At 40.4% G+C, this 13,444-nt stretch overlaps 1 protein-coding gene across 1 annotated transcript in view; it reads left to right on the top strand.

Annotated features, from left to right (window-relative positions):
• The window catches only part of LOC121002479 (immunoglobulin lambda-1 light chain-like), a 39,582-nt gene extending 27,025 nt beyond the window's left edge, over window positions 1–12,557 (top strand). The window contains exons 3-5 of the mRNA XM_040433931.1: window positions 4,216–4,276; window positions 5,706–6,017; window positions 12,463–12,557. Of these exons, the coding sequence (XP_040289865.1) occupies window positions 4,216–4,276; window positions 5,706–6,017; window positions 12,463–12,557 (468 nt within the window). The remainder of the gene's footprint in view (window positions 1–4,215; window positions 4,277–5,705; window positions 6,018–12,462) is intronic.
• Window positions 12,558–13,444: the final 887 nt, after the last annotated feature.

Raw genomic sequence — 13,444 nt, 5'->3', positions numbered from 1 at the left:
ACGCCACTCGGAATCCAGAGGCGGTGCCACTGCGACATACTTTGGCCAAACTCATAGCTAAGGAGTTAATGGAGATGTTTTCCCAAGTGGGACTACCTAAAGAAGTTCTAACTGACCAATAAACCCCTTTTATGTCCAAGGTGATGAGGGAACTCTGTAAGTTGCTGCACATAAAACAACTACGGACGTCCGTTTACCATCCGCAAACGGACAGTCTGGTAGAAAGATTTAACCAAACATAAGAAAATATGTTGAAAAAGGTAGTGTCTAAAGATGGGAAGGACTGGTACCTCCTTCTGCCCTATCTCATGTTTGCAGTGTGAGAGGTACCCCACGCCTCTACTGGGTTCTCGCCCTTCGAACTGCTATATGGCAAACACCCTCGCGGTATCTTGGACGTGGCCAAAGAGGTATGTGAACAACAACCCACTCCACATAAAAGTGTCATTAAGTACGTTACCCAGATGCAAGATCTGATAGAGACAGTGTTGCCTCTTGTTAGGGAGCATATGGAGGCAGCTCAGTGAGCCCAGAGTCGGGTCTATAATTGGCAGGCTCGGGTCCGGATCTTTAACCCGGGTGATTGGGTTTTGGTTCTAGTGCCGACTGTGGACAGTAAGTTCCTGGCTAGGTGGCAGGGGCCCTATGAGGTACTCGAGAAAATTGGTGATGTAAACTACAAGGTACACCAGCCAGGGCGGCGACAGCCAGAGCAGGTTTACCGTGTGAATTTACACCGTGGAAAGATAGGGAAACCTTTACAGAATACAGTCCGCGGCCGGGTTTTCTAGGAGAAGAGGTACCACCGCCTCTGTCTGATGCAAGAGAGGCGGCTGCCACAGTAAAAATTGCTGACAGCCTCTCCTCTAAACAGACTCAGGAGGCCAGGGAGTTCATTAGTCAGAAAACTGATGTGTTCTCGGACCTCCCTGGACGCACTTCCATAATCCAGCATGACATTGTCACTGAGCCTTAGGCAAAAGTCCGATTAAAACCATACCAGGTACCCAAGACTCGGCGACAAGCCATATCGAAGGAGGTGCAGCTAATGTTGCAGCTTGAAGTCATTGAGGATTTAAAAAGTGAGTGGGCCAGTCCTATAGTATTGATACCCAAGCCGGACGGGACCTTGCGTTTTTGTAACGACTATAGAAAACTTAACGAGATTTCCAAGTTCGATGTGTATCCGATGCCCCGGGTGGATTAGCTCATTGGGAGGTTAGGACAAGCCCGGTATTTTTCTGTTTTGGACCTCACCAAGGGGTACTGGCTTGTGCCCTTAATGGAGGCTGCCAAAGAGAAAACTGCCTTTATCACACCTGAGGGGCTGTATCAATATAAGGTCTTACCCTTTGGTCTCCATGGCGCCCCTGCCACTTTTCAGCGACTAATGGACATTGTGCTTCGTCCACATCGTCGGTATGCTTCGGCTTACCTGGACGATATTGTCATCCACAGTACCAACTGGGAAAATCACCTACCCAAGGTGCAGGCTAACCGCTAACCCAAAAAATGTGCGATAGGGTTAGAAGAGACTAAGTACCTGGGGTATGTCATTGGGCGCGGAGTCATCAAACCCCCAAGTGAACAAAATAGAGGTGATACGGAATTGGCCCCGACCTGTCACCACTAGGCAAATAAAGTCATTCCTGGGAATGGTGGGCTATTTCATGAGGTTTGTTTCCCACTTTGCTAATCTAGCCACGCCCTTGACAGGACTCTTGAAGGGACACGACTCAACGATGGTTCACTGGGATGATCGGGTGGAAGAGGCTTTCTCCGCTTTGAAGGCGGCCTCGGTTTTGGTGACGCCCGACTTCAAAAAGGAGTTTATAATACAGACCGATGCCTCCGAAGTAGGCCTCGGTGCTGTACTGTCTCAGGAAGTCAACGGGGAGGAGCATCCCATTGTCTTCCTCAGCCGTAAGCTCACCCCAGCCGAGACCCGGTATAGTATAGTGGAGAGAGAGTGCCTGGCCATCAAGTGGGCACTAGAATCTCTCCGCTATTATTTATTGTAGAGAAAATTCCGCCTGGTGATTGACCACCCCTTTCAAGTGGATGAGCCAGGCCAAGGACAGAAATGCCCAGGTCACCCAATGGTTTCTCTTCCTACAAAACTTTAAGTTTTTGATAGAACACAGAACACGGATGCTCTGTCCCGGGTAAACTGTCTGGCGTGTGTTCACCACCTCAGGGTTGAACAAAGGGGGAAGGTATGTGACACAGTGAGAGGTTTGGTCTGGGAAAACAGGTATTTTCCTCCCAGCATGTGCTGCTGGGCTGATTTATAGCCAAGTGAGGTCTAATACCGGACCGAATTTTAAGTGCCGGTCCGGGTTTTGGCAGCACCTGGCTGTCCTTAAATAGGCAGCTGGGAACCTTGTGTCTGGATGAAGGCTTGCTACCTGTTTGGCGTGCTGCTGTGCTCAAGGACTCTGAGGCAGAATTGCTGCATGGTGTGAATTATTACCAACACCGCAAGGTGACTTTTTGCTTGTTTATGACTGCTTGTTTTTTCACTTGCCTAAAGTGTGAATAAAACACTGAAATGTTTGATCCAAAGAACTTGTTGTTGCCTCTATTCTGCGTCCACTAATCCTGTCTACCAGAGCGAAACCCCACACCATTTATTTCCATTCAGTTTTTCCAAAAAAGCCAAAAGCTTAAAATGTCCACATTTCCCAAAAATGAATACCTTAGGTAGGTTGACATTTTATAAACTTGTCACTTTGTGAGTGTTTCTAATATTTTTGTACTCTACAACATCTGTTCTGGCATTATGGTGCCATAGTAATAGAAAAGTCTCCAAAATGCGCTCCAATCCTTTGAAATTTTGTGATGAGCACAAACAAGATGTATAAAGCACATATACAGTATCATTCAAAAGACAGAAGTACCATATATTAATATGTGGTAATGTGTGTTTTTTCAAGGCCACTGAATCAAAAATTATGGGAAAAAAGCTATTTTTATTTTTCTCCATGTAATTTCATTCAGCTTTCCTTAAAAAAGACAAAGGGGAACATTTATCAAACTGGTGTAAAGAAAACTGGCTAAATTGCTCATAGCAACTATTTCCCCTTTTCATTTTCCAATGGAGCTATGAAAAATGAAAGGTGGATTCTGATTGGTTGCTATTAGCAATTAAGCCAGTTTTTCTTCATGTCAGTTCGATAAACCTACCTCAAAATGTCTACATTTCCCAAAGATAAATAACTTAGGGGGTCAACATTAAAACAATAGTCACTTTGATGGTGTTTCTAATGTTTTGACACTGTACAATATCTGGCCTTGCAGCGTGGTGCCATAATACCAACAACAGAAAAATAGGGCTCCAAAATCTATAATAAGTTCTACTCATTTCAAGTTTTGCGGTGAGCTCAGCCATTAGGTAAATTGCACAAATAGCATCTATTGTCACAGTATGAATATACAGTAATGGTTTTAGTAATGTTTTGTCTTCAAATCATTTTTAATAAAATATATTCTTTTCATAATTTTAACAGTTTTTCGCTACAATATTTTTAAAAATATTACATATGTCATCTCATGGCACAACAGAAAGGTCTAATGTGTTCTGTGCAAAATAGTATCAAATACATATAGCCTTGACTCAGAATTAAATAGTTATTTGCAGTTACGGTAGATACGCCCATTGCTAAAATTGAAAACATCGCCTGGTAAGGAAGAGATGCAAATACTCTGGTAATGAAGTGGTTAAAAATATTTCTCCAATATAAGTCCCATATTTGAAGAAACTTTTACATATAGTGCCCTGGGCACACGTTACAAACCAGTGTAATGTTCACAGAAGTCAGACCCCCATGATCAGAAAAATGATAGCATATCCTAGCGATATGAGACGACTTTCTATATTAGGAAAATTGCTTTTTTTGCATGCAAATAGCTACATTTTTTATGGCTTTACGATAATTCAAATTAGCCATGCATAAAAGCGAAGCACTTCAACTAATCTGAATTAAATTTAACCTCAATGTGATGCAGGAAATGAAGACTCCTGATTGGCTGATTCAGTTCACAGTTCGGAAAATCCAGCATTGGCAAAACAGTCCTCTCATCATAATAAACCTTTTTTCAGCACAGAGCAGCTGCATCACATCAAAGTAAGACTACTGTTTTCACACTAAAAGCCACAGTTGACAGTAGAACGTTTCACAACTTATTCAAATGTGCTTTATATTTTTTTGTAAGGGAAAGTTGCACAGTGTTGATGTCAAAGTATTTGGATCTGGAACCAAGCTTGTCGTAACATGTAAGTGATAATTCAAGTTCTCTGATGTTTGGCTAGAACTACCTATCTAAAACTACGTGTGTAAACCCAATCACGAGCTACTATGTAAAATGCAAAAACACTCCTGTTTATCACTGCTTTCTTTATATCATAATTATACAGAAAGTTTTATATTACCATGAAGTGCAGAGAGATTCTCCATCTAGTGCTGGACACCAACATTTATAGAAAATTGTGGAGTAACTTAAAGTGATTTACATTGAAAGATTTTATCTTGTGCTCTATTTCTAAAGTAATTTTTGCTGGATACCACATTGTCTGCAAAAAACTTATTGAAATGACGCACAATGTTCATGTTTCTTTATTTTTTTGTGCAACCTAACTACTGGAGTGAGATTACACATAAAAATGTAGCATGCCCCGTCTACCTTTCAGCAGATTTTTACAAACTGATGTGCATGGTACAAATGTCTCAAATTTTTGGGTAAATGGTTAATAAATGTGACCCACTGCAGATAAGACAATTCTGTAGTAAATGGAACCAGAAAACAAGGCACAAATACATTAAAGGGGTTGTCTCAGTTCAGCAAATGGCATTTATCATGTAAACAAGTGCCTTGTATTAACTTTGTTTTCATGATAAATGCCATTTGCTGAAGTAACACAACCCCTTATATAATGTTAAAAAATGTGGGCCAATGGGTAAGTTTATTAAAGTAGTAAGGTTTTAATTAAAGTTAATGGTTGATACATGTTTAATCATTAGTTCTTTCAAATAGTTTAGATCAGATGCAACACAAAAAATACACTGATAAACAAAAAGTGATTTTTAGTATATTTTATCCATTAATGGGTCTATTCATTTTTATGTATAGTCACCATGATATATTTTTTTCACACCAAGGTTAATGTGGTATAAAAAAAAAAAAAAAAAAGGGTAAAAATTATTTTTTCAATGTGTGTTGTATTGTACGCACCAATGAAGCATTGTAATCCATTCCAGAAGGTTAAATGGAAACAATATACAGTAGTTAATAACAAAGAAGAGAAATACTGTAGTCTGTGACAGAGGCCTTAGTTTAGTCAGGATCCTTTTTTTTTTGTCTTATTATACAAATTCATGTGTAATTGAAATGGTTTCAGGATGTACAATATCTAAGCAGATACATTTCAAGAAATTTAAAAAAATTAAAGCACTAGTTTAATAAAATATTTATGAAAGAAATATTCAAACAATATATAATGAAAAAGTAAATTGCAATATAAGAAAACAATACAAGCATTTCTTTAAAACGGCTTGCTATTGAATTTTAAATAAATTGTCACAAAAAGTGATTTTTTTTTTAATCCTATATAAAAAAAGATATACTAGCAGGTCACAAACTACATACATACATATACAATGACTACAATTTACATAAAACCAAAAATATTCTTTTAGCTTCAACAGATCAAGAGGCAAAAGAACCACATGTGACTATCTTAGCTTCATCCAAGAGTGATCTGAGGACAAAAAAGTCTGCAACTTTACTGTGCAACCTGCAGAATTTCTTCCCTGATGCAATTAAAGTGGAATGGAGCGATGGAAGTAACAATAAGCTGGAATCAGAACAGGGGAAAATCATAACAAATGCATCCAGCGACTTGTCCTCATTGTACAGCTGGATTACGATAAAGCAGTCTGATATTGGCAGCACATATAAATGCAAGTACAAACATGAGGGAAATGGAAATCAGTGGAAAGAAGAAACATATAACACAGGTACATTTTATGTTTATATTTTCTATTATTTCGAAACATCTATCACTGTCAGATAGTACTTAAAATGCCTTCTGAAGGTAGCTCCAGCAGAGGCTGTGTGGAAACCGCACATAGAATTACATGTGCTTTCTTGACAATGCAGCCGCATGAAGGCAGAGCGGACTGCAACACACAGATGGACAAAAAACACCACATAAATGACACATTAAAGTGTTCATTTTTGGCACACAGTTGCATTTTAAACCATGCCCCCTTTCCTGCTAAGTCATTCTCCTTGTCAAGTGGGAAGAAAGAGCGTCTAAAACCTTTAATAAATGTGGTGCATTTACAATAGTAAATTTGTCACTGTCATTTTAGAGCTTCAAACATTCTGCATTGATATGGAGTTAAATATTAATATTCTAGCTGCCTGGAGCCACCACTGTCACAGTATGCAGGAATACCCTTGTGCATGCACTAGGTGATTTGAAATTTTTGACCCTTATGCATAATTTATTTCACTTATCCATTATAAATACAGCTTAGGAGAGCCAGTGGCTTTTCTTCATGGGTACAGCTGTATATGGAGACTAAGTGGTAATGCAACATGGGAAAATATTATGCAAAGAGGTTTCTTCCAGAGAAAGAGAACCATCTTGGTAGTGCCAACTTCCTACTATGAGTCAATGTCTAGCTTTTTAACACACCTTGGAACATGACAAGGGGAAAGAGCAAAGGCATATATTCATCCACCCATATATTCATCCTACCCTCACTGGTACAATTCCAGCTGAGTGAGAGTTCTTGAATGCAGCTTAGGGAGTAACTGGCTCCCCTTAAGGAGACCAGCTGTGTATGTAGACAATGACAGTGCTCCTTGGGAAAACAATAACAATAGTTTATACCCTTAAAATAATACATGACTGACTTTCACATAGAGGCACTTTAGAATTTATCATTGGTGAGGCTGCATGGATTATAACCCCTCACTAATCATGTCATAACCTGTCGGTTTACCTGCTTAGGGGTCTGGCATCATCTATTGTCTGCAACTGCTTTTCTACAACTACTTGCAGTGTTAGGACTAGCAAGAACGCAGAACCTTTTGGTTTCGTAAAGAAAAGTATCGCCAAATCTCTTTGCCTCCAGTCAATCTCTGGGGGATCTTGGTTTTATAAGCCCCCCACCCCATAATAATAATATTAACTTCATTCCTGTGATCTGCTAAGATGATGTCAGCTTCTACATTACTGTTCCGGCTAGTATATTTGACCCTGTCCATTTTTCTGCCCTGGTCTCTGCTTGTCTTCTGTTGCTGACTGTACTCTGCCTACTACAACCTTCCTGTGCCTCAGTTTGACTTCCTCCTGCCAACTTGGTGTCAAGTCTGCTCAGTTTTTCATCAACCGTACTCCTGGTGTAGCTACCTGAGGATTCCCTGAAGCAAAGACAAGCTACCTATATTGAGATTAAAGGGGGTATAACAGAGAATCACTCAGAATCCATTGCCAGGCTTAGCCCAAAGTCAAAACTGTAGCAACTTAGAGGTCCACACCATCTCCAGTAGTAAGGCCAACACCTACATAACTTTAGTGAGGAGTCATTTTTTTCACAGAATTTAAAACACACAAAAAAACCACACAGAAAAACTCTATCTACATTGTGATTTTTTAGTACATTTTGGGTACTTATTAATCTATTTTTCAATGGGTACTGTACCTCTAGTTGTAACAACTATGACACAGTGGGGGGTTTTGTCTGGGAAGGCAGGTAGTTTCCAGCCACGTGAGGTCAAATACCGGACCAGAGTTTAAATGCCGGTCTGGGTTTTGGCAGCACCTGGCTGTCTTTAAATAGGTCTCTGTGTTGGGATCTGAGGTTTTGTGCCAGACTGGAGGGTTGAGATACATGTGCAGGGGGGACAGGACCCTAAAGCCTGCTGTGGTGGACTACTGGAGGCAGAACTGCCAAGAAGGTGACTTGTGCAATATGAACTTTCTATTGTGAGTGAATTAACACCAAAGACTGCAAAGTGACGTGTTGTTTTGTGCAACTGCCGCAAGTGTCAATAAACACTGAAGTTTAAGTTAAGAACTTGAATTTTGCCTCTGTATTGCATCCACTTACCCTATCTACCAGAGTGAAACCCCACAATTAGTGGAGGATGCGGTCAAGCACAGTGAGGCTGGCGTGAAGGCCAAAATATTTTAGTTTTTTTTCCAGGTACGGTTTTATGTCTTACATCAAACCAGTGAGATTACAACCCATGTCCCTCGACAAAATGAAAGCTGTCGTGAAACCCTCGTAGATAGAGATGGCCTAGCGGTTCACCCGGCGGTTGTTTCGCGGCAAACTTTGCTCGTTTGTGCGATTTGCCAAACATGTGAATATAAGGCGATATTCACACGCGCAATATTTTTTTGCATAGCGCCAAACATTGACCCATGACAAATCCATCAAGTGGGACAGGACAGCCAATTGAGACATTTCAGCACATAGACACACACCCTACCCTATAAATAAACCCAATCTGGCAGTCATTTTACATTCAGTTTTTTTCCAGTGTAGGGAGAGGTTGATGTGTGGAGCAGGGACAGACGGTTAGTAACACCAAAAGCTAGCTAATAGGGCCACAAAAGTCCTTTTAGGGACTGGTATAGGTTTGCTATTGATAGGTGTGACATACAGAGGGGTGTGAAATACCTATAATATACCTTCTAACATAGAAAGTATATTATAGAGCATTTGTATTTTGCAGAAGTTGTGTGCGGTTCTGCTGAGATACCGCAGCTAGATAGAGGGACAAATGCTATTGAATAAGTAATTGCAACAGGTGTGACATACCTGTTGCCCCCCCCCCAAAAAAAAAAAAAAAGATAGAGGGGTGTGATATACCTATAATATACCTTCTAACATAGAAAGTATATTATAGAGCATTTGTATTGTGCAGCAGTTGTGTGCGCTTCTGCTGAGAAACCGCAGCTATATAGAGGGACAAACGCTATTTAAATAACTAATTGCAACTGGTGTGATATACCTGTTGCCCCAAAAAAAACTGATTAAGGGGTGCGATATACCTGCTTCCACAAAATACAGATTGGGGGGTGTGATACACTGGCTTCCACAAAATATTGATTGAGGGGTGTGATACACCGGCTTAGAAAAAAATATAGATTGAGGCCTGCGATACACCAGCTTCCATCAAATATTGATTAAGGGGTTGGATATACTAGCTTCCAGCAAATACTCATTATTGGGTTCTATATACCTGTTTTCACAAAATACTGATAGAGGGAATTGATATACCGGCTTCCACAAAATATTGATTGAGGCCTGCAATACACCAGCTTCCCACAAATATTGATTAAGGGGTTTGATTTGCCAGCTTCAGCAAATACTCATTATTGGGTTCTATATACCTTTTGCCACAAAATACTGATAGAGGGGATGGATATACCGGCTTCCACAAAATATTGATTGAGGCCTGTGATACACCAGCACAAGTGAATGCTGCCCACTGCGAACTTGCGGTTCGCGAACATTTGATAGTGTTTACGAATCGTCCCGGCCGATGTTCGTCCATCACTACTCGTGGAGGCTAACCTGCAGCAGCGGGAGGAGAAAGAAACAAAGAAGCTGCTGTTAGAAAATGTGATGGCTTTACAGGCGGCAGTAGCATCCCAAAGCATCCACGATGCCCGGAAAGCGGTCTGTGCGGTGATTCCTAAGATGACCCTCTCGGATGACGTTGAAAACTATCTGGCAGTGATCGAAAAGGTGGCCGTGAGGGAGAAGCTACCCTGAGATCAATAGGCTGAGGTCGTTGCTTCGTTCCTGGCATCCGGACCCCAACAGGTGTATTTCAACTTACCGGATGAACAAGTGGACGATTACCCGACAGTAAAGGGTGAGATTCTGGCAAGACTGGGGGTGAATGTGTTGGTCCAGGCCTAGCGGGCGCATCAGTGGGAGTTTAACCCGGCTGAAACCCGAGAGACCTCAGTATTATGATCTATTACACCTGTTGCAAACATGGCTGCAGCCTGATGTGCTGAGTTCCACTGCTATGTCGGACCATCTGTTGGCTGACGTATTATGGAGGACTTTGCCATACCCTCTACAGCACTGGATCGGCCAGGTCGCTCCTGGTAATGCCCTTGAGATGGTGGACCTGGAACGCTATGAGGCTACCAGGAATCTAAAGGGGGTTCATTTGGGAGTGGGGCAGTCAAACCCCGGAAATCTCCACCCCAGACCCCGCGACTTGTGCCAACAAAACCCACCCGGGATGTACCCCCTACGGACCCGGCTCCTATAGTCTGCTGACGGTGGCAGGAGCCTGGCCACTTAAGGGCTGACTGTCCCCGTCGAGGTGAGCCCATGGACACTAACTATGGTTACCGCCACTCATTATATGCCAGAAAGCTGTTTGCCTCCGGTACCCCAGAGACTATAGACAAGAACTACTTGTGCCAGGTGGAAGTAGGAAACACTCTGGCGGAGGCGTTGCTGGACTCAGGGAGTCTAGTGTCCTTAGTAAGGGCTACACTGGTACGGCCCTCTGAGTATACTGTCCGGAAAGTCAGGGTAATGTGTATTAATGGAGACTTAAAAGACTACCCCACCGCTATGGTGTCTCTATCCACTGTTGCCGGCAGGTGGACCCACGAGGTGGCAGTCGCCACCAATCTATATTATGAACTTAAATTTGTGTTAGATCTAGCCCATCAACACGTTCTCGGGTGTCACCTGGGGCTGCAGAAGACTCAGGATTATATTCTACAGCGGTTTTACTGGCCCAGCATATCCAGAGAGGTGGAAGAATTTTGTAAGTCTTGCCCGACCTGCCAGATAACTAGCCCCCAGACACATTTCCGTAGTCCCCTAGTACCTCTCCCGATTACCTCTCCCGATTGACTGATTAGCTATGGATCTTATAGTCCCAGTACCAAAGTCCGCCAGAGGGCATCAACACATCTTAGTCATCCTAGACTATAACACTTGGTACCCACTGCGACATACCTCGGCCAAACTCATAGCTAAGGAGTTAATGGAGATGTTTTCCCGAGTAGGACTACCTAAAGAGGTCTTGACCGACCAGGGGACCCCTTTTATGTCCAAGCTGATGAGGGAACTTTGTAAGTTGCTGCACATAAAACAACTACGGATGGTCGCTAATATTCGCTATATTGCTATAACTTCGTTTTTTAGAATATTCGTAATATTCTAAAAAACGAAGTTATAGCAATATAGAGAATATTCATAAAATACACATATACACTGTAATTTAGCTAATATAGTGCTATAATCTTTTTTTTTTTTCTAATTTTTTTTGCCTCTTCTGAACTTTAGTTTTGGAAAAAATTTACACTATTAAAAAAAATATACTATAGCACTATATTAGCTAAATTGCAGTCTATATGTGTATTTTACGAATATTCGCTATATTGCTATAACTTCGTCTTTTAGAATATTACAAATATTCTAAAAAACGAAGTTATAGCAATATAACGAATATTCGTAAAATACACATATAGGCTGTAATTTAGCTAATATAGTGCTATAATCTTTTTTTTTTGTCTAATTTTTTTTTGCCTCTTTTGAACTTCAGTTTTGGAAAAAATGTACAAGATAAAAAAAAAATACTATAGCACTATATTAGCTAAATTGCAATCTATTTGTGTATTTTACGAATATTCGTTATATTGCTATAACTTCGTTTTTTAGAATAATCGTAATATTCCAAAAGACGAAGTTATAGCAATATAGCGAATATATTCGTTATTTAGAATATTCGTCATTTTTTTTTTTCAAAGTGTACTGTTATTCCACTTTGGCATACTGCTCCCCGACAAGTGTCCCCGTAACCATGGGAACGCCTGTGGGTTAGAGTATACCATCGGATCTGAGTTTTCACGATCTCAGGGAAAACTCAGATTCGATGGTATTTTCTAACCCACAGGCGTTCCCATGGTGACGGGGACGCTTGTCGGGGAGGAGTATGCGAACAACTGTACAGATAGGAAAAAATTATGTGAAAATTCTAAATAACGAATATATTCACTATATTACTACGGTATATATTAGTTTTTTAGAATATTGGTAATTTTTTTTTCCATATGAAAACATGATTCCTTCCTGCTTAAGTTGCTTGTGGGCCAATGACTCATTGACCCACAAGAAAGAAACAGGGAGGAATCATGTTTTCAGATGTTAAAAAATGACGAATATTCGATATAGCGAATAGATAGCACTATATTCGTAATATTCGCGAATTTACAAAGTTGCGATATTCGCAATTAATATTCGCTATTCGAATATTCGAGCTCAACACTACTAATGGTAGCACTTATATAAATAACATTTTATCAGGGAATCAAAGTACTATTTAGCCTTTTTTATTTTGTAATAAGTAAACCTGCTATCATCTTATTTCTCAGTTATTCTAATTAATTGTACTTTACAGAACATTTGAATGTTGAAGATCTCATGGATCAGGCAGATCAAACAGATATCAGTAATTGCATTTATACTCCAGGTAACTATATTTGGACAAATTAATCTTCTACATGTATCTATAGCTTATATCTGAATGTCTTCTTCTCTTTTAAAAAAAATATGGTGAAACCTCTTTAAGATGACCAAACTAAACTGAAATGTGTTCCACTAAAAAGATGATCTTTATAAAGAAAAAATCCAGTATATGGTGGAATTAAATTCTGTCAAGGGAAATCTGGTTTGGATAACAAGGTGGTCTTCTTAAAGAGGTTTTACTATACTGTATATTTCAATACATCAGTCAGAAAAAACTAACTAAACTGCTTAATTTACAAGAACTTACATTCCCTTAAATGGGAAGCATGTAAGGCTCACTTTACATTTGCGGCAAAGTTATCCAGCAGATATTCTCCAGATGTGGCATAGCCATATAGTGCTGTGTGCCCACCTGCCCCATTGACTATCATGGCATCTGGCTGCTCCCCAGCATAAATTCCGGGATTCAGACAGACAAAAAATGTTTTGCTGGTTCCTGGCATCTATAATGGGGTCTGACAGGCACGTGACACTATCCGGGTCTGCTGGATCCGGAGAACATCATCAGGCTGTTCTGGCAGAGAATAGCCTGCCGATGTTTTCTGGATCTGATACAGCCAGAGAGCTTTGCCACAAGTGTGAAGTTGGCCTAATACTACATTTGTGGCTGCAGTTTGCCCTGACAATAACATATGAAGTTGAATTTGTGATGATCAGCTAATTTCTTTTCAAACAAGGATAATCTATGATGGTTTGACAACCCCTTTAGGACCTTACACAGAACAATAGTCTTTCAATCCACTACTTTTGCAAAACTTGTATTTAGATATTTTTAGTGCAATCATAATTCCGTATTTACTTTTTTTTTTTTAATAGCGTTTATTTAACATTTTTGCATTTAATACAACACTCCC

The sequence above is a fragment of the Bufo bufo genome, chromosome 5, assembly GCF_905171765.1.
Source record: "Bufo bufo chromosome 5, aBufBuf1.1, whole genome shotgun sequence".
NCBI classification, from domain to species: Eukaryota; Metazoa; Chordata; class Amphibia; order Anura; family Bufonidae; genus Bufo; species Bufo bufo.
Note: the sequence above shows the minus strand (reverse complement) of the source record. Positions and strands in the feature narration are given on the sequence as shown.